This window comes from Saccostrea echinata, unplaced genomic scaffold, assembly GCF_033153115.1.
Source record: "Saccostrea echinata isolate AGI-Se365-2 ecotype Australia unplaced genomic scaffold, CSIRO_AGI_Sech_v1 ptg000027l, whole genome shotgun sequence".
Classification (NCBI taxonomy): domain Eukaryota; kingdom Metazoa; phylum Mollusca; class Bivalvia; order Ostreida; family Ostreidae; genus Saccostrea; species Saccostrea echinata.
Genome location: NW_026889776.1, coordinates 9405887 through 9428367, shown reverse-complemented (window position 1 = coordinate 9428367; position 22481 = coordinate 9405887). Strand labels below are relative to the sequence as shown.

The 22481-nt window shown below is 32.2% G+C and overlaps 2 protein-coding genes across 2 annotated transcripts; both read right to left on the bottom strand.

Moving 5' to 3' along the window:
• Positions 1 to 3943: 3943 nt before the first annotated feature.
• Positions 3944 to 11983, bottom strand: LOC133193173 (uncharacterized). The gene is made up of 3 exons (XM_061329143.1): positions 11692 to 11983; positions 5170 to 5325; positions 3944 to 5088 (listed from the first exon to the last, which is right to left on the bottom strand). Exons 1-3 carry the CDS (start codon positions 11981 to 11983, stop codon positions 3944 to 3946), a joined length of 1593 nt encoding a protein of 530 aa, XP_061185127.1.
• Positions 11984 to 21119: 9136 nt separating this feature from the next.
• LOC133193172 (uncharacterized) lies at positions 21120 to 21824 on the bottom strand (the record flags this gene model as incomplete). Its single annotated transcript, XM_061329142.1, has 1 exon — positions 21120 to 21824. A coding segment is annotated over one exon (705 nt), but the record flags the coding sequence as incomplete, so codon positions are not given.
• Between the last annotated feature and the right edge of the window lie 657 nt (positions 21825 to 22481).

Genomic DNA, 22481 nt, shown 5'->3' with positions numbered 1-22481 from the left:
GGAGTAAGATATATGATTAATTATCGGATACCATTTGTAAATTGGGGGAAAGCACAAAATACAAGAAATGATACCCGAAGCGACGTAAAAAAAGCGGCGGCGTAAATCGAAGGTTTTTACAATGCTTGGATCTGTAGCTCTCTGGTTTATCTGTCCGAATTTTCTCAACCAGAGAGCTACAGTTCTGCAGCTAATATTTGACATGTGCATTACCTGTGACAAGTTGTCTCTGAAAATGCTATGATTTTTGACCCCTTTACCTTGACCTTCATGTTTGACTAATTTTCAAAAATTTTAACGTTGGTGATATTTTGATGACATATGATAGGGCGTTCATATTTGACAAGTGCATTACCTATGTCAAAATGTTTCCGAATGCACTGTGATATTTGACCCCGTTACCTTGACCTTCAAGTTTTTTTTAGTGTTGCTAACTTTTGAATGAGAGAAGATAGGACATTCATATTTGACACGTGCATTACCTGTGACAAGCATTTCCAAATGTACTATGATTTTTAACCCCATGACTTTGACGTTTGAACTTATTTTCAAAAACTTGAACATTGCTGATAACTTTTGATTGAGAGAAGATACTGCATTTACATTTGGCATGTATATTACTTGTTTCAAGACCTTTTCGATTGTATACTCTGGTTTTTGATATTTTTTGTTACATGTGCATTATTTGTGAAGACATTTCGGATTGTATTATGATATTTGACCTCATGACCATGATCTTGAAGTCTGTTGTAGTTTTGAGAAGCTATAATCTTTTCCATAACTGTTATCAATTCAATAATTTGTCTTTATTTGTAAGATGCACAGACAAGATAGGACACACAAACAAGACATTTACAATATGCCATAAATAATGGCATCCAATCCATAAGATACCTCAAGCGGGGGACCACAATTCTTTGAACTTGCTTATTATGTTTATTCAGTAAAGGTAAATTAGTTACAACTATTGGAGAGGGTTTATTTAATTTTTTTTCTGTTGCAAAATCAAACTCATTTACATGATTAACATACTGTATAAATCATAATTATTGAGACTTATAGGTCTCAACACACACCCTTACATTATAAACTTGAGGTGATTTTTAAGATTTTCCCTATTTTTTTCTGTGGCCCCTTCCTCTCGGGGCTTCGTGATTTGTACAAACTTATGCTTACATTACCTCAGGATGCTTCGATATAAATATGACTTATCATGGTTTTGCTGTTCTTGAGAATTTTTAACGAGTTTCATATATATTCCTATGTAAAACTTTGATAGCCCATTGTGGCACAACCGTAGCCCCGAGGGTCATGAATTAAACAAACATTATTTATGGCATATTGTAATAAAGCTTTCAAATGTTTCATCTTTTTTGGCTCAATGGTTATTGAGAAGAAATATTAAAAGATGCCTTGAAATTTTCACTTCATTTGAACAAACTTGAATCCCCTTAACCCAAGGATACTTTATGGCAAGGTTGATTGATATTGGCAGTGTGGTTCTTCAGAAGTAGTCGAAAATGTGAAAAGCTTACAGACGATAGACAGAAGCTGGACACTCTTTGATCAGAAAAAGCTAAAACTGATGATGCATACCAGGTATATTTTTCAAAACAAACTCTGTCTATACCTCATACGAAGCTTAAAATAACGTAATAAAAATTACAATAATAGTTAACTGTAGTTAATAATAGCTTACTATAGTTAACTATAGTAAATACTTCGATACTTTGATTTACTATGAAAATTCATTCTCTATAAGGACATTTTCCGGCCTAAGATAAAATCACTTAAAATGTGATTTTATGTATCTTTAATCATTCTATTTTATGATTTTGGTGTTTGTTTTTCAACATAAATCACCTAAGTCACGTGAAATCGAGATCACAACTGCAAATGGCGGTCAAATAAATAAAATTTAGGGTAGGTTTATTTATATCAGGTTTCTATGCACATCTTTGAATGTTAATGATCAAAAATTGTTTATTCATGTCGGAAATAAATCAAACTTAAGCAATAAAAACAAAGATTGTTTCATTTAAGGATTAAAATAATTTTTAATGACGTGAATTTTGATGCATTCACATTTTGCATATTTTAAATGTAAATATTTACAAAATAAACACCGTATGCTGTTGAAAAATGTTTAATTTTCATTTAATTGAAAGTATTAATTCGTATAAGGCTGGAATTTGTAATTGTGTATTGTTTTTATAGATGTACTTCCTTTTTTACGCATAAAATGCACAAATGAGAGATGCGGTTTCGAAGTATCTTCTAAAATATTAAAGTTTTATATCAAATGATGAAAACACCAAAGGGATTTTGTTTGTGATTGAACAAAGTTAAGATGTAATTTATGAAATCAAAAGTTTTAGTATATATTAATAGACTACAGATTTCTACAACATCCCAGGTACAAATGGGCCAAAAGGATTTGACGCTCGCTTCGAACTCTTGAGGCTTTTTGTTGCCAGAGCCGCGTCAAAAACTAAGGTGTTTGACGTGGGTAGTGACTGTTCCTTTGCCAGATCCTCAGTATTAAAAGTAAAAGTCATGGATCTTTTGGAGATTACCTTAAAAAAGACTGTCCCGTCCTGCGGTAGGCATTGGTCAACAATGAAACACCATGCATAAATCAAAATTTTGACACTTCACCTAAAGCGGATGATCTCTTTATGTGGGTAAAAAATTCTAAAATGACGTGAAGCAACATTCAATTATCAATCACTCACATTTGACCTTAGGAATCCAACCCCCCCCCCCCTCTCTCTCTTTGCATTATATTTTTTAAGACAGAACTGCTCTTCTCGTAGCTAATTATGCCACCAAAAATGTGTGTTACATCCTGAAATCCGAATAGATTGAGTCTTTTAACACCCAGGTAACATAAAATTCTAAGATTCTATATGTAAGTCACTCATACAGAGAAATATGAGAGTCCTTGTGAAAGGTCTAAACGAGAAATCACATTATGAAACCATCCCATCAGTTATTCTCTATCTATAAGAGTTAAATGTGTTCCTATAGAAAAATTAGTTAATAATACGAGAGTTGTTCGGAAAGTTCGTGAACTATGCCAATCTTCCTTATACCAACTTCAAGAAATTTAAAATTATCACATTATCATATGTAAAAAAAAAATGAACACATTATCATATGTAAAATTATTTATTTTGTTTAGTGTGAAGTTTCATTCCATGTGACTTAATAGAATTCATGTTATTTAATTTTAAAATCAACATGTTTTGTAACCACGGAGAAAACTCAACAACACTGTAACGTTTCTCAAAAATACTATCCCTTTACATTTTAAACAGTATTGGCCAATACCGCTTTTGACATATTTCCTACTTTCTCCGGCATTTTCAGAGATTTTTTTCTGGAGTTTTCCAGAGAACAACACAAAATTGTATGGTTAACTGCTGCTCCGTGACGTTCTACAACGTCATCTTTTTTGCCTTTTTCAATGAGGACTACCTGCTTTCTGAAACAGATTTCTTTTCAATGAAGCAAAATATTAAGCCATAATTTGGAATCATAAACAATGAAACAATTCTTAATTTGTATGGAATTTTTCCGTTTTTGTGACATTTTACAGAAGATGTGACTTCAGACATTATTTAGTGTCTTGATTGTAAATTACAAAATTTTGACCTGCTCCGTGACCCGATTTTCGCATTTTTAAAGTCTAAATAAGTTTGAAATAAACCACGATGGTTTAAAATTTGAATTTACTGTTGCAATATTTATTCCAAATTTGGATATAATATGACGTTAAGTAAAAATGTTATGACGGTAGTCCACGAACTTTCCAAACAACCCTCGTACAAATAGCAAATGTATCTTCCCACTACAATAAAAGTATTATTTAAGCGTGCATGATCATGGCATATATAAATCATATGCCTATTCATGTTAATTTTCGAATTTTCTTGATCATTCACTCTGGTTGTTTTTCACTGAGATATTTGATTTTCTTCACCTGTCTGTTTTCCCATTGAGCAACAAATAAATAGTCATTTGTATCTATACACAAGCCCAAGGGCTTACGCAGACCACAGTATATGCATGAGAGGAACTGACCATCCTGATCAATGATGTGTACACATTCATTGTTAAAATCAGCTATAAGTATAAAACTCTGACTGTCTGTGGTAATTCCTCTTAGTCTGAACGATTGTTTATTCAGTGTAGAAATATGTCCAGTATACCTGAATCTCAATTTCCCGGCCTGACTGACAACCACTACTTCTCCAGCAGTAAAGTCAGCCACACAAATATCCAGGTTCTTGTTCTCATGAATGTATTTAGTATTATGGGATGAAAAGAGAGGTTTACCTTTATAATCAAACTGAATTGTTTGTTTCTCTATGGAACCAGAGTAGCGGACAACCTTTGATTCTTGGACATTTCTGTTCATAACAACCAGAAGATCACCACAGGAAGTACTGCAGATATTGCGAGGAATCCAGTTCTGTAGTCTGATCAAAGTTTCAATCTCTTCATTTTTTACAATGTTAACAGTTCTGTCTCTATGATCAGAATAAATAAGATGTCCATGTTTTGTTACTGCTATGTCACTGGGAATGTACCCTGTCTTGGTTTTGATGGTTTTGAGTAGAGAGCCCTGACTGATGCTGAATAGTTTCATGCTTTCAATTCCACTAGTCCAAATTTCTTCATCACGCACACAGGCCACATTGTTTAGAAATGTTTCATATTCGGTGTGTATGGTATTGATGATCTCTGGTTCATCAAGCAGCTGTTTGCTTGGAGGAGAGGATCGAGCTTTGGATGGTTTCTCTGTTGTTTTTATACTGTAGCCATGTTCTTCGAATGTAAATTTACCTGATGATAAAGTTCGGAACAGGTTACAAAAATCCTCTTCTTTAGCTGTCCCTGGAGTGAATTTTGGTAAATGTGGGATAACTTTTAGTGGAAGTTTTCTAAATGTTAGTACATCAAATTTTATATTAAAAAATTTTGAAATGTCCTGGGAGTCTGTTTCAACATCAATTGATTTAATTCCATCCTTTATGTCACAAATTTTCTCCTTTATTTCATCTAAATGTTTCTTCATAGTCCCTAATTGTTTGATTTTTACCTCATCAATTTTAAATGTAAGTTTTTTAACAATTTTATCAATTATTCTGTGCCAGTCATCACCATGTTTTGTTATGGTTATTGAGAGATCTTCATATTCCTTTTCTAACTGCTCTATCATATTTTCTACTTTGGATGCAATGTCGACGTAGGTTGGAAGTATTGTATCACATAGTTCTTTTCGTTCTTTGATTATCTTTTCTTTCCTTTCATCCAAAACTTGTAAAATTTTCAAAATTTTATGGCCTGAATGTTCTTCAGATGCAATGCAAGTGATGCATATTGGACGATCACATTGATTAAAATACAACTGACATTGTTCTTTGTCATGAAGAATACAAAGAGGGTAAAGTAAGATCGATTTTCGAAATTTTGATTTCACAAGTTCGTGTTTTTTCTTAAATTTATCGTATGACATGTGTTCTCCAACACAAACATTGCATAGTTTGCTGCGACATGTATCGCAGTGAATCTGTACCAAACCAGTCTTACAGAGGTCACATGTTAACTTCTGGCAAGGGTTCCTTTGGTCCATAACGAATTACTTTGGCTCTAAACTGTAGGAAATGTTTATCATTTAGAAGTTTTAAGAAAAAATAATAAAAATATGCAGCTGAAACCAAGTCTTTTGATATTAGAAAAATGAGAAATAACACGTACAAGGCAAATTATATGAAACTGGAATTCAAGATTAAGATGTCGTTTAAAATATCTATAACATACTGGTAGCATCCAAATGAAAACTAGAGTTCTGTGATAAAACTATACATTTTGCAACAAAGATTTTCTATGTCTCGGTCTTTTAGTTTTATTTTTTAATAAACCTTACGAAGGTTTTGAGAAAACATGTATTTCCAAATGTTAAGACTATTTCAAAAAATAAAATAATAAATGTCAATTTTGCCCAAAGCCATTCTCTGTGAAGCAATTATAGGTGTTTACCTGATTGTTGACCGTAATGGCGGCTGGCTTACCTACAACTAAGGAATTAAAGCGTGCGCACTGATCACTGACCCATTTCTTGTGAAATGTTCAAGTCAGGTACTACATTTGTCCTGATCTAGAAACGTATTTAAATACCTGCAAGGTATGTATAGATTTGATGTGCTCTATGCTATTTTTCTATACTGTTAAAATACAAAGGACACTAGCTGTGCACAGACAAACTATCAGTTGAATTTAAAATCCCCTATTATATAACTTAAACTAGAATATTTTGTCAAATTTTAACACAATATACCTTTATGAAGCACTAATACATGTGTAGGTGTTTACTTTTTTTTTTTAATACATATTTGTTACCTGAGATAATTATGGAAGTAATTTTCATTGAATTTAGATTAACCAAACATGGTTTAAGGGGGTGAAGGACATGGTTACATGACTCCATTTAACTACGTCACAGTCTCTGAAAATATATGTGCAAAGCATGATTTAAACGATCAATTCTTGCATAATTTTAGAACAGTTAGTTTTATTTTACCATATTACATAAACATATCAAAAAGATTTAACACTCTTCTTAACATTAGTTAATTTTGAAATAGATTGATCCACTCCTCTGTTTCCCTTCGTCGAACAAGTCGGTGACGTCATACACGATCTTTTAGGAAGGCAAAATCATATATATATTCGGTGAATACACGAGCAGTCATACTACGTTAAAGCAGGTCATAATCAGTTCATGGTAAGCCAATTTAGGAAGCAGGACACACAAAAATTATTCTCGTGGTTGATGGTAGAAATCTTATGTAGGTTTATCTTATTTCGCTTTCTTAGCCTAAGTGCGACGTCATAGTTGGTTTTCCATTACGCGAGATAAGTAAACATGACACGTTATTATCATGCTTAATTAAGTCATGTTAACAAGTTCTAGGCAATATTGATGTAAGCTTACTCTTTTGATAACAAGGACTGTTTCATTGTAAATTTATAAATACTTGGGACTTCTGCTTACGTTATAAATCAAACGTCATTGTTTCTCTAACTTGTAAAGGGTTCGGTCACACGATGCAATTTTTCATTCCATTTTCATTCGACTTGCTCAGATAAGTCGATTGGAGAAGATTGGTTGGGTGGTCATACGATACGTTTTTAGTCGAAAGCAAACCGATTGTAAAAATCAGATGGAAAACCGAATGAAAAATCACATGACCGCACCTTAAGGGCGACAGGTAGTAGCGGATAGAAGGTTAGTGCAATTTTACCTTCAGACAACTTCGGTCAAAAACACCGTGGTGTCAGGAAAATTGTAAAATAAACAAAAAGAAGAGGAAGTACGAGACGTGAAAAAAAAAATTTAATAAAAAATTCCACGAAATTCTGTATCTTCAAATCCACAATTCAAATCAGAATGAAATTTGGCATACATATAGTCATAAACATGATCTTAAAATAGCAGGTGCACTTGTTATAGCAGGTGTTATGTAATATTTTACTCACAATGTGAATGTGATGTCAATATGTAGATGACTTGTGACAAAAAAAATAATGACCCAGTCGTACTCGAGCAAGGAACGGCTGTAATGTGTAGGGAAAAATCCTTTGCTGTAATTTATAATAATTTGTACAAGGTTTATGAAGATACAATAGAACTTGCCAAAAGTTCAGTATGATAAATTGTTTTAATGAAGGAAGGGAACTGGTTAAAAATGATGGTTTGTTCTGGATGCCCAGTAAAAGTAAAATGAGGAAAAGATTGGTCTAAATTGAGCAATTTTTAACAGAAGATCGCCATATAACATCTTATAAATAATATCTTGACGATAAAATATTTCTTAATACCCTAAAATTTCAGTTTCATTAGACTGTTCACAGATCATATATGATAACGAGAAAGCGTCTATAAAAGATACACCAAAGACAGAGGGGTTGGATTGGCCACCATGTTCATACTTGGAAAATATCCTAATGCAACCATCCTCATCTGAGATTTGGCAATTTGTGACAAAAGGACTGCTCTTGTTATAAAAAATTAATCTGCAGGGTAAGAAATATAAGATCTGGAAAAATCTTGCCTACTGTGAAAGATAAGCTACGGAGGTGTGTTAGATATTAAATTTTGGTGCAACATTTGTCCAAATGTTGACATATGAAATTTCCCTCTTTGTTAGATTGCAACATTGGGCAATAGTTGGGTAGATTGTGATTAAATGTGACCAGCAATGTTGTAGATGAAATGTCGGTCCAATGTTTCCCAAATAAGTAAAAAGTGCCATTCATCAATCCGACTCTATTTTTTTCTCGATCGATGGTAATGTAATAAACAACTTGTTTTACAGAAATTCTTTTAAATTACAAGGAAAATCATGACACAAATTTGTAAATCTGAGAATTGCATATCTAAGTTTTATTGTAAGTATTTTCATTGTATGTTTTATTCTGTACAATATATATAACTTTGTAAATTCTATATTTTTCATTGAAAAAAAAGTGTTTTAGAGCTTCAAAATAAATAAATAAATAAATTAGGGATGAAATTCACTGGCACGGCAGGTGAATCATCGAATTCCTAAGAAATTGGCATTATAATTAGTTTTTGCGCAAAGTTTAATGTAGCAAACCTAAACAAGGCTTGGTGTATAAAACAGAGAATGGAACTCCTAAAGGGAGTGTAACAGAGTGCACGGGGTGGAGCCTCTTATGTCAATTTCATCGCATTTGCAGTTTTAACGTCATTATATTTAAGATGAAACATAAAATAATCAGTCAAGAATTCTTGGGTTACTGTGAGATAGCAGTGCGGGATCTAAATCATATCTGAGTTTAGATGCCTTTTTTGTGCTCAGCATTTGTTATCTAAAAAAATGAATCAAAAGCAGAAGCTATTTTCCTTTCTTTTTGTGTACGATATATATCTAATGGTCAATTTTTTTTCTTAATGGAATCTCATTTTGTTGTTTTCGACCATTTCTCAACCTTGAAGAAAAAAATAGCAATCATGCACTGAAGGAAAAATTTTAAGCTGTTTCTGTTTCAGTCAGTCTCCATAGTTGGTCCGTAAACATGGAGAATCATAATTCAAATGTCCATTGAGATAATTGTTCAATTCAATTCAGTTTATTGACATCACCATGTTGGCATACAGTCAAAATAAGAAATCAAATGACAGATAACAGAAAAAAAGAGAAGAATATTATAACATAATTGCATGCAATTCAATTTTAAACAGTTCCTTTAGACCTTTGCACTGTTTCCTCTTCCTACTTCCTAAAGCATTTATCTAAGTAGATACATAAACGTTTTGTAGTATTATATTCACATGGGTTAACAATTTCTTTAATGGGATCAGTACCACAGTATAATTTACCATCAAAAATATCACAATATTGAAATTGAAGATTGTCATACACAGGACAGTAAAGTACAAAATGTTTTTCATTTTCAACCAATAATTTAACAAGCATAGCATAGACGTTTTTCCTTAGGGATTATTGGTTTACAGTATCTACCTGTTTCAATGAATAGTGAATGTGCACTGATTCTTAATTTTGTTAGCTGTGATCTTTCATGCTTTTTTAAAGGAAACTTTAAGTAAGCCTGCAATTTATAATCAGTGCAGTTTAAGATTTTACTATAAAAATAAAGTTTTCCTGAGTTAGAAGATGAGATTTTGCTCAATTGTTCAAAGGTCATATCAACAAAAGTTTTATTTAACTTAAACCTCAAATCCTTATGGGAAATATTTAAAGACGTTAGGTTAAGTTTTTGTTGAAGATTGAAAATCTTGCTTTGCCATGAAGTATAACCCTTTTTCAGAGCTAACTCTTTGTCCTCTTTGAAAGCTGATACTTAAAGTGGTATTTGATTCCATATTCCTTAATCTGGTATAATATTTAAGCATGTTTTCATAACATAGATAGTAAAGTGGATAAGAACCTAGTTCAGCATTGACTGCTAAATTTGATGCTTTTCTATGTACACCTAGAATATCTTTGAGAATATGATTTTGAATTTTTTTCAAATATAAAACATTCTGAAGATTTAATATCTAATTTATAGTCTGTGATCCATATTTCAGATCCATATGTTATAATTGGAACAATCATTGAATTGTATAGTTTAAGTAACACTTGAACTGGAAGATTGTTATTTCCAGGTATACTTGATTTCAGTGCATAATATGCCTTTTAGCACGTTCTGAAAGTTGCTCAGAAGCAAACTTTAGTTTTCCATTTGATGTAAACACAAGTCCTAAATATTTATATTGGTCTGTTATAGGTATAATGTTATGCTTAAAATAAAATCCATGCATTATTAACTGATGCTTTTCTAGAGAAAATCATTGCATTGTTTTTTTTTCATATTAACTTGTAACTGCCCAATCTGTACAATATTTTCCAAAGCACTCAGACAATGTTGAAGCCCAGATGGAGATTCAGAAATTAATACTAAGTCATCAGCAAAAAGCATGTGATTAACAGGCACTGAATCTAAATATGCTGGTAAGGTATCCGAGCTATGTAAATATTCTAAAAAATCATCAACATATATATTAAACAGTGTAGGACTTAAATTGTCACCTTGTTTTACCCCTCGATTTGCTCTGAATGGTTCACTCATCATGTTGTTATTTTTGCAAGAATATACTGTATTAGAGTGCATATCACATAGAAGTTTATGAAAGTTTCCACCAATACCTTTCTTGTAGATTTTATACATTAATGCAGATCTCCATACAGTATCAAATGCTTTTGAAAAGTCAACATAACATACATACAGGTTTTCTTTCTTTTTACAAAAATACTTATTGACTAAAATTTTGAGTATAAAAATGTTATCAGTGGTTCTATGATTTTTCCTGGATCCATATTAGTATTGACTTAATAAATTATTATTTTCTAGATAGTTATCTAAATAATATAATATAAATAATATAATAATATAAATCGGCATGCGCGGATCTAGAGCGGTGTTGTAGGGGGGGGGTGTCGGGACCCCCTGGAATTTGCAGTTATTTAAAGTATATACTAAAGCAATTAAAAAATGACTTTGGACTCCCCCCCCCCCCCTCCGAAAACGTGGACCCCGTCATCACCACCACAAAATAGGTATTTTTCACGTTTAGAAAATGTATTTTACGTTTGTTTGTTTTGTTTTGTTTTGTTTTGTTTTGGTTTTTGGGTTTTTTTTGTTTTTCAAATTTGGGTTGGAATTTTGTTTTTTGATTGCCCCCCCCCCCCACCCGGAAGCAGAGCAAATATGGACCTCTTAAACCATCAGAACAGATAAGGTTTCATAGAAAGCATTCTGAAAATCCTAGGACAGATCATAGGTTCTTCTCCCAAATCACATTTTTAAAGAAAGGTTAAAAATAAAGTTCTGACTACAGCTAAATCACTTAGAAATATTTTTCTAATGAATTTGTGACAAACCGTCAATTTCTTTGTGCTAGCTGTCTCTATATTTTGTAACGGCTGTTGAGAGATATTATTATTTTTCTAACTGATCTATCATGATTTTTACATCAGAAGATGCAATGCACAAATAGTTATAAAATATTTTGTCCTTTAATTCATTTTTTTTTTGTAATTTTCTTTTTTTTCTTTCATCCATAATTTGAAAAAAATTTCAATATTTTATGACTGGAATGTTGTTCAGATGCAATGCAAGTGATGCAGACAGGAACTTCACATTGTTTACAGTACATTTCACATTTTTCTTTGTCATGAAAGGAACATTGTGGAAAAATTGGAATTGATTTTCGAAATATGAATCTAACAATCTCGTGTTTTTTCGTGGAATCATTGGCTGTCATGTGTTCTCCAATACAGGTATTGCACAGTTTAACATGGCAAGTATCGCAGTGAATTTGTACCATTTCAGTCTTACATAGGTCACATTGTATCAACTCCTGAGCACGGATGTATGGATCCATCACTAAAATTTTCTATTCTAAAAATAAAGAGAATTCAGCATATTGCTTATTGTAAAAACAAGAAAGAAATACCTTACAAAATACATCCATTAATTTAAGAAATAAAAATCATTCGTATTCAATTTAGGATATTGGATTTAAAAGACAAAGACCTGTCTAGAACATGTATATATGAATTAATGGTGGATCTGAGTGTGTATGGCATACATATACTTTTTCTGAACGTATCCTATGTGTTTGGTTTTTTTATTTTTTGAAAATACAAATACATAAAAGTTGGAAATACCTATGAAGGTTATTGTTGCATTCCTGGTCATTAATTACTAGATAAGAAGATGAATTAGAGAATATTAAATCTGTTTTAAAATATGATAGTAGTTGACATTTACCTGACAAAATCTCATGGCGTCTGCATTCCAACCAGAAAAGAAGTGTAATATGTGCAGTGACTACATGGTCCAATTACTTGCGTTTTCTACCTTCGGAGGTTTTATTATTCCTTGTGTAGAGTGTGTAAATATCTTAAATATCTCTTTCAGTATTCATTTATTTAAATACTCGAATTCTTCTATACAGGTGACGTAAAGAAAACAGTGTTGCCCATGAACAAACTTTATACAAAATATTTAAAATCTCTATCATAAAAAATAAGCCTGTGCTAACGTGTAAACTTCATATATCATCGAATCCTTGTGATATTGTGATATTATGAAAATATAATTGTTCCCCTATTGATGTTTAAACTCTTTGATACACTTCTACACGTATATGATATACAGTTACATCTACATTTACATATAACAGCGTTCCATCAGGCTTGTTGATTACACGCCAGCAACGATTTATAGTATAAAAACTCTACAAGAGATATGATGACAAAAAGTCTTAATATTATTTGACATATTTTCATCTAAAATTAAAGAATTCTGATATTTTATAACTCAATAGGGTCAATTGAATAAGGCCCTTGCTGAACCTGCTCTATATAGAATATAAAGGGTCAATACTATATAGTAAAACAAAGCATATAACAGTTGTCTTTTATTGCATACAATTTTTGAGATTAAAATTGCAGTATTTAAAAAGAAAATACTTGTTCAAACACGTAGGATGTTGTATTTGTATGTAATGCAACGTTCCAAGCATAAAATACAGGTATCCCATTGTTACGTTATAATTTCATGCATAATTACTTCTATGATTTCATAAGCTATACTTACAAAAAAGTAAATGAATAGACCCCCCTCCCCCACAGATATGGCTTTTTTTAGATAGAGAGACACCTATCTAACGAGGTTCGCTCCTGAGCTTTGAGCAGATTTTTGTCTTAACCTATATGTCAAAAATTCTGCATAATGTTTTAGTTCTTCCACAATACCAGTTAAACTATATTCATTAAAACTCCATGATTAAATTCTATACCAAATGCATTAAGTGAGGAACTATTTTTTGTGGCGGAAGGTTTTTTTTGTTTTAGAAGAAAATGATTTTTTTCTCTTTCGGAGTCTGTCATATCTGTATCATATTTGGATGTTTTACTTGCTATAGACGATAAGGGCCAACTATCAACTCATCAACTAAATTGTATGATAAACGAGATAAATTCATTTTTTCCATCGTCAACTTTCCTTATTTACTAGTAATATTCTGCTATAACCTGCATATTCTGCATATGGTGTTTACATATCCCATTTTTATTCGATACTCAAGAGCATGTTCGAAGTACAATTAATTTAAATTAGAGGCAGGCTTCTGACAGATAAGGTGATGTTACAGTGATTTCAATACCTCGTTTAAGGACAGCATTTCGTAAACTACATAAGCAAATATAACTTATCATTAAGTCATTTTAGCGCTGACATATTAGGCCTTCGTGTTTTTGCCCAATTCGACTACTGAATGTTCCGTCTACCTGGATCCGGTTGCACGAACGTTAGCTAAATAAAGTTCCAGTTAGTGTGGTAACTAGCTGTTTAAATTTTAACGACGAGTTACGTAACTGTGAGTTAAAAATTGTTGTTCGAAAGTCTATTAAAAACAAATTAGCTAACTCACATTTAATTGATGTCTTATAGTTAACTCTCTGTTAGAATCATTCTACACGCGCATTTCCCTTATCTATGATAAAATATTTCTGACGTCATAATCAAAATTACCTCAATTCATCAATGTTTTAAATTTGCTAAGGTTATTTACTTTAATCAAATATTAAAATTATATTGGTAATATACATTAAATGTATTATTAAAGATAGTTACTTCAAATATGAATTCTTACATTGAAAGATATTCATTTTACAATGCAATTACAGAGTATGTACTCAGTATTAAGTTCTAACAGGAGGCATTGATTTTTGGGAGGGGAAATTGAAAATAACAAAAAATCTCTCAAAAAGTGGGAGAGGAACACCCCCTCCCCGGTTTACGTGCCTTAAGTTTGAATTGAACGATTAACCTACTTTTCGGTTACTTGTCTGAGGTTAAAATATTTTCAAAATGATGATAATTTTGATAAAATATAATGACATTTATTGTATGCATAATCGAAAAAAATACCTACATCTCCATTCCTATGGAATGATTTCGTCTAACTCTTGTTGTTCTTTGCAGATAATATCGCAACATATATCCGCAATACATACATGTATAATACAATCTTGCCTAAATCGAAATCTGGATTTAATTTGCATGTTGTTCAAGTCAGACATTTCTATTATCTATGTATAAGTTCTTCCTTCCACGCAAACAAGTTTTGAAATGATAACAAGTCAGCGATTTTGATTTTTATGCTTAATTAATTATTCTATGTACCTAGGTAACCTCAGTTAAATCTGTTAGTTAAATCAGGAAATTAATTAAGCTTTAAGTAATAATGCGCATCGAATCAACTAAGACATATTAACTCTATATGCAGGGGACCATATGCAGGTCACTAAACGTCCTGAATAAGACATCCAATAGTGAGCAAGACATCCAATAGTGAGCGAAGTGGTTGAAGGGCTGCCATATACAGACACACTATCCGTCCTGAATAAGGACCCAGTATTGAGCATAGTATTTGAAGGGCTATCATATACGGGTACACTTTTCGCCCTAAATAAGGCATCCTACATCATATTAGGTAGTCTGAGGGCGAGTGAGCTCTTATATAAGATCAGAACTTAAAGTATATTTTTGCTAGTCTCGGGTTTCGTAGTGATTGATTATTCGATCACTTATTATTAAGCTAGATATCATTATTCAACGCTTGATTTTTAGAGCCTGAGGATTGGACTACCTTAAAGAGGGTCCTCATGAAAATTTGGTACTTCTGAAAACCAATATTCAGAAGAGTGCCTCTCTGAATCTTGGATTTCCATGCACTTTTAAGGATACTTGTATATATAAAACACTTAATTAGTATAAATATATATACTTGTCTAAATAATATTCATCTGTCTTTATTTTTTCATAAATGTCGGAAAAAGTGGAGGAAAACGAAAATCTCTGATATGTAAAAGGCAAAAAGGAGGCAATTATGTCTCTTGCTTAGAACACGCCAAAATCACAACTGAAGAGAAGGAACTTCATTGCCCAAGAAAAGCAATCCACAAGAAACAAACCCTATAGTTGTATTCATTGTACAGTAATATTTCGATTCTTTCTCTGCTTTCTGCTTCATCAACTTCTCAGAGAGCAATTGCCTTACATGTACTCACTATATTCTTTAGACTTAAAACTTTGTACAAAACACAAATATCTAAGTAAAGATGGTAGTAAACTATCAATCGCACTATCCCATGCAAATCTTAAAACAGTGGGAAAATAATTGCGGCAAAATATATTACTGTCACAATTTCAAATTTATCATACTAAATTATTAAATTCAAATCTCTATATAAATTGACACTGGCGCTGATCCAACAACAGACTACCCCCCCCCTCCCCCCAATAGAGTGTATATATATAAATTGTATCCGTACCTTTAAAGTTAGAAGGGTTGATTTGATTTGATTTTACCAAAATACTTAAATCCAAAATAAAAAAAAAATAATTTAAAAAAAATTAACGCTATTTCACACCAATTCACGTATACTATATGCTTACATATTTCAGTGATTTGATATTTAGAAAAGTAGATAGAAACTGTGGGAAAGGGGGTTTTCTTATCTAATTTTTATTTCTTGGTTCTGGGTCAGTGTTGATTTCTGTAAAGGGGGCTTGGAGAAGGTGTATCTAGCTTCTGAGCATTTTTGGTCATTGTAGAGCGAGTCATTCATAACGTCTTTAAGAGAATTGTCTCAAAAAATTCCGAACATAGAGCTCATATTATGTTATACAGAAATTAACGTAAGTCTATATAATTTTGGGGAGATAAAAAGTGTGGTGATTGTTGATAAATAACGATGTTTCAATATGATTACTTGAAATAAATTCCACTGATTAGGGTCCATCTTGAAAATGTTGGAACCCTTCTGGAATGACATCAATCCGTCTATCTGACTTTACTATTGTTGTGATGTGATAAGTAAATTTTTTTTACAGATTTTGTACAGAATACGGAAGTGTTGATGAGCCAACAAAAGCTTTATTACGAATTTTTGAAATAACAATTTTTATAACCAGTAAAAAGAAATTTTTGTTTCATGGGAAAGGGGGCAAATTTAAAAAGCTATTATCCATTTGCCGTTGATTTCTATAGAAAAAACACAGTTTTTACAGAGTTAATCACAAAATCTCTCTTTTTCTCCAATAAGTATTATTGTACGAAAAGTCACATAAATATCTATACAAATATGAAAAATCCTTCAACTGTGAATTTGAAAGAAACTTTAGTTGTAGGTAGGCTGCAGAACACTATTATTGTCGCAATTTTTTAAGGGTAGTCTATGGTGGCATATTTCTGCCCCGTACATGCAAGGTGAATTATGTTAACATGTGAGAAAAGTATATCAACATGCAAGATAATTATGTCTACATGCATAATAATTATGTTGACATGCAAGTTACCAATCTTTGTTTTTTTAGAGAATCTAATTTTAATGTTGGTAATATTACTTACTAACGCCAGTATACGACATCATACAAGCAAGATGCAACAGAATTATGTTGACATGCGACTTAATTTTGTTAACATGCAAGATAATTATGTTAACATGCAAGATATTTATGTCAACATGCGACTTATTTATGTTAACATGCAATTTATTTATGCTAACATGCAATTTATTTATGTTAACATGCAACTTATTTATGTAAAAATGCGACATGTTTATGTCAACATGCTATTTATTTATTTCAACATGCGAGTTAATTATGTCAACATGCAATTTATATTTTATCATGCATGTCAACATGCAAGATAAAAATTGCATGTCAACATACACATCTCGCATGTTGACATAATTAACACGCGTACGCATGTTAACATAATTATCTTGAATGTTGACATACATAAGTTGTATGTCTACATAATTATTTTGCATGTTGATATAAATAAAGTTGCATGTCTACATTATTTTCTCGCATGTTAACATAAATAAGTCGCATGTCAACATCATTTTGTTGCATCTTGCTTGCATGATGTCATAGAATGGCATTAGTAAGTAAGTTTACCAATATTAAAATTAGATTTTCTAAAGAGATTGGTAACTTGCATGTCAACATAATTAATTTGCATGTTGACATAAATAAGTCGCATGTTTACATAATTATGTTGCATGTTAACATAATCTATCTTGCATGTAGGGGGCAGAAATATGCCACCATAAATTTCGTTGTATTTCTGAATATATTTTTAAGTTCTTAGTCTTTTAGCAGTCCTAAGCGGGGTTCTCTATTACTATTTTCAAGTTAGAATTATAGTGTTATCACCGAGCAAAATTCTTATTTAAAAAATAAAATAAATTTTTGATATATTAAATTTGGATGTTTATTTGTGAATTTTCTTTATCTTTTATCATTGTAAGCCTTATATTTAATTGACTGTATATTATTTGTCTCATTTCCTTTGAAGCATGGTCAAGATATTCCAATTGACACTCGGTGACTCTGTCAAAAGAATTGATACTCATAAGATGTAAATGCCTTAGGACTTGTTGTTCATGTACCAATAACTCTGTTTGTATAATTATTTAGCAATATCTTTTATGTCTATTCTATCAAAGAAACTTATCTGTCCATCAATTAAGTCAGCTAATGTCATAATTCAATGATTGTTTACTCTTAATCTTACAAATAGCTATGTCAATTATTATAATGAACATAGTTTCTTCAGTTCTTCAGTTCAGTTCAGTAATGGACATAGTTCTATTCAGTTTGGAAGCCCGATGCTCTACCGGCCACAACCAGCTCGATTAAGACTTGTAAGCTATTGTTGAAATTCCTCTTTATTGTTATTTACCCTCTTCCATAATAAATTCGGAAACCTGATTTTACCAGTTTTTTGGACTTAATATTGAAAGACTATAGGGAATACGGCACCTTTCCTCTTTACGTTTCATTACCTCACCGCAGCGCTGTTACTTTATGACCTTCCAACATTCCTTCCCGTTCGCGTTAAAGAATCGATATAGTCCAGGAATTACTTTTACAACTTATAAATGATGAGTGTGTTGCTGGAGAGAGATCGTTTGCGATTTACCAATGGGTCCTTTTGACCTTAATTGTCATCCGAGTATCAGACGGCAATGTTTTTATACATATCTTTTCACCTTTTTCTCATATGCTCATAAATGGTTAGCATTTGACACAAAACTAGGTCAAGAGACAATTACAATTTTAGAAGTTCATAGACTTTTTCTTGAGAAAAGAAATGATTTTTTCCCAAATAAAACTACGTAAAAATTTTAACAAAAAAAAAAATGGCGTTCACATACCTTCGCATTGGGTTATGATTTGAACTTCCTCATACTTACATTTTAACAAAACTTTTTTTTTTAATCTCAGATGAAGTAAAATCCAAAAAAAAAAAAAAAATAAAATAGCATTTGTTAGTTAAATGTTTATCAAAGGGAGGGAATATTGTTTTTTTTCATCTTTTTCTCCCTGCACAAATATGTACTTAAAAGAACAAGATCATACAGGTAATAATAATAATGTATTTATTTATCATCATTTTTATATCCTTTGCTATAAAAGTCGATAATTTGTATACAAGTATACGAGGGGTGATCAAAAATTTCGCGAAATGTATATTTACAAAACCACAATTCAGATTCAAATGAAATTTGGCACACATATAGTCATAAACATGTTCTATAAAAAGGAGATGTTACGTTATGTTTGATCCATGTTTGTGACGTCATAATGTAAAAATGACGTCAATATGTAGATGTCTTGTGACAAAAAATGGCTGACTCAGTCGTACTCGAGCAACGAACGACTGTAAAGTTTAACATATATACAGTGAAAACTGTCTTATCCGACACCTGTGCAATCCGTCACACTGTAAATTCCGACGTAAAATTTCTTTCCCATTTTACTAATTTTCTTATTTTCTACACTGTGCAATCCGAAACCCTGTCTATTCCGACACAAAATTCGTCTCCCAGAGCATGTCGGATTAGACAGGTTTCACTGTATCTTGGAAATCCCTTTGCAGTAGTATATAATAATTTGTACAAGGTTTATGAAAACAAAAGACTTGCCAGAAGTTCAATCATTAATTGGATTGATTGTTTAAGTGAAGGAAGGGAGATGGTTAAAAATGCTGTATGATGTGAAAGTAATCTGGAGAAGAGATGTGTCTTTAGTTGGGCAATTTGTTATGAAAGATCGCCAAGTTACAGTAAGAAAAACAGTTGAATATCTTAACAATAATATAATTGTTAAATCCTTAAAATATCGTTTACTTTAGACTTTAAACATACCAGATATGATAAAAAGAAGGCGCCCATGCTTTATCCACAATGGATAAATGACGCACACAACACAAAGGAGACGGTTAGTGATGGTCACCATGCTCATTCTGGGAAAAGACATTCTTATCCACCCATCCTATTGCCAAGATTTGGCCATTTGTGACAAATGGCCAATTCTTGTTATAAAGATAATTTGCATGGTAAGAAATATAAGACTCGGAAAAATCTTTTAGCTACTGTGTACAGAACGCTACAGAGCATGTCACGTGATCGCCTGGATCACGTGATTCGCGCATGGGCAAAACGGTGGCAGATGTGCATTAAAATCAGAGAGGACTACTTTAAAAAATAATAAACGCTGAAACCTATTTTATTTCTTTTATGTAAGTAATTCAATTAGTTTGTGAACTTTTTCATCACCCGTCGTAATTTTATTATAAAAAGAAATCTGGATTGAATATTTATAATACAATTTCAATAATCCATTTAAATAAGCAAAGAAAATAAAGAAAAAAAAAAGAAAAATAGCGAAAATCAAACCTATCTATTTCAATTGAAATCATATTTTTAGCATATTTTATAATAAACTAATAATTTTAGATTTTTATGGATCTGATTATCAACACAATTGATTTTTTTTAATCTTTTTTTTTTTAATTTTTAAATATTATATGCCTCTAGCTCTTCTGCTTATATAAAAATCAAATTATTTGTTAACAAACATCGCTTTGGCTTTTTTAGCCCCCTATAAGTGAAACCGGAGGGGGCCTAAGGTTTCCTCTGCGTCTGTCCATCCGTCTGTCTAGCTGTCCCTCTGTCTGTTAGTCTGTCTCTCTTGATTTTCTGCATTTTTTTTCTAAACGCTTGCAGATTTTGAGCTGATTTTTGGTATTTGAGTGTATCTTGATGAATTAGAGATTAAGTTAGCAATTACTTCCGCATCAATGATTTTTGACGGAATTACAGCCTCGTTCACGTTCTCGGGATTTTCCAATTTTTTTTCTACACGCTTGCAGAGATTGAGCTGACTTTTAGTATGTGAATTTACTTTAACGCATTAAGGATAGCGTTTGCATTTTGTTCTGCTTCAATGATTTTTGTCGAAATTTGGCATTTTCAATTTTTTTTTTGGAACCAGATTAAACTTGCCGGTGGCGGACTAGCATTGCTAATGAATATTTTCAGGATGCTTGTTCAAAATAGAGATTAAATTGATACAGAAGTCAATATTAAGACCTTTCGAATAAATGGTAATTTTAACTTAATATATGCATTTGTTTGCAACTGACAATTGAGTTAGTCCGAATCGCTGCAAAAACTTTGTTCTTTGGATGGAAATTCTAATTCTAAGCCATTACGTTCAGTCATTGTATTCAAAGGATTATTTAGAGGAAAACACACTGTAGATTTCTCTATCTCAGGGCGATGTTCTTCATAATTACTTTCCATTCCACCAAATACCATACCGAGTACGGATACGGTCGATTGATCAAATGATTCATCACGTTTAAACACGGCAGAACCACTGTCTCCACCGCGTGAAAAAAATTCTTTATCAAAACCGCTGACAAGGAACACCTCATTTTGATCAGGAATTAAATTAGAATAGTACTCTCGGCTCTGAATCCGCCCCGTAGTCCACCCGGTGGCTGCTCCCTTCTTATGCACAATTAAATTATCTGAGGTATATCCGGGATGAACTACGGCATTGCATTCATAGTCATCGTCATTTTGAAAAGTTTTTTTGCATTCATCTTTAACATGATCGTTCACTTTGAACACTGCAAAGTCTTCAAAAGATTTCTCGGAAGTATACACAGAATGACCAAATTCACATGGTGGCTTATTTTGGTCTATTTTCATGTACACTTTTTCGTGTTCTTGTGGAATCACATGGCGACATGTTATACCATAAAGTGCTCTATTACTTTTTTCTTCCATAAAAGCACCTAATGTTCCGTATGTACACTCTTCCATGTCGTTGCTCTTGTTAGAGGCGGCATCACATTCTTCTTTTGTTTGCGAGCCATTTCTATTATGACCTGGGTAAAGTTTGTCCCCTTGTTTTACGTAAAGATCGACTTTCACGCTTCCTTTTAAAATTTCAAGCATATGTGACGGCAAAAAGTCTCCATCAGGATCTAGTGCTTTTAGTTCCTGTTCTAGATTATCTTTACATGTTATATCCTTCACAGTTATTCGCAATGTTTTCCCTTCCCAAATCGCAAAGCTCAAGACAAATGGATGTCTGGAAAAGAGTTTTTTTTTTATACAAATAAACGAATTAAATTTCGGAAAAAAATTAAGATACTAGTAGATACAACAATTTTCAAAACACTTACTCGAATAGATAATCCTTTATTTTCTTTGGTATTCTCTTGAGTGGTTTGCCAGGAGTGGCCTTTGATAAAAGAGTTTGTAAAGACAAAATTTCTGCCTTCAATAAACATCTGTCACACTCCTTCTCAACTTCTGTAAGCTTGGACATTTTATCTTCTAAATATCGAGAAACTGATGCTTCCAGACATTTAGATATGGCTTCTTGAATGGATTTTTTGTTACAGTCTACGACTGTGAATGTGTATTGTCCAAAGGATTGAGATCCATATTTAGTCCCTGAATTCAAAATAACGATCTCACTACTCCATTTAGTATTCT

Bases quoted from the DNA above. Each gene is read 5' to 3' on its own strand.
- LOC133193173 (XM_061329143.1), bottom strand. From the start codon at position 11,983: ATGGATCCATACATCCGTGCTCAGGAGTTGATACAATGTGACCTATGT. The intron at 5,326-11,691 runs GTCATAAAATAT...AAATTTTACAAG, and splicing joins TGCATCTGAACAACATTCCA to TTTTGGATGAAAGGAAAGAA. The intron at 5,089-5,169 runs GTGATGACTGGC...TCAAACAATTAG, and splicing joins AATAACCATAACAAAACATG to GGACTATGAAGAAACATTTA.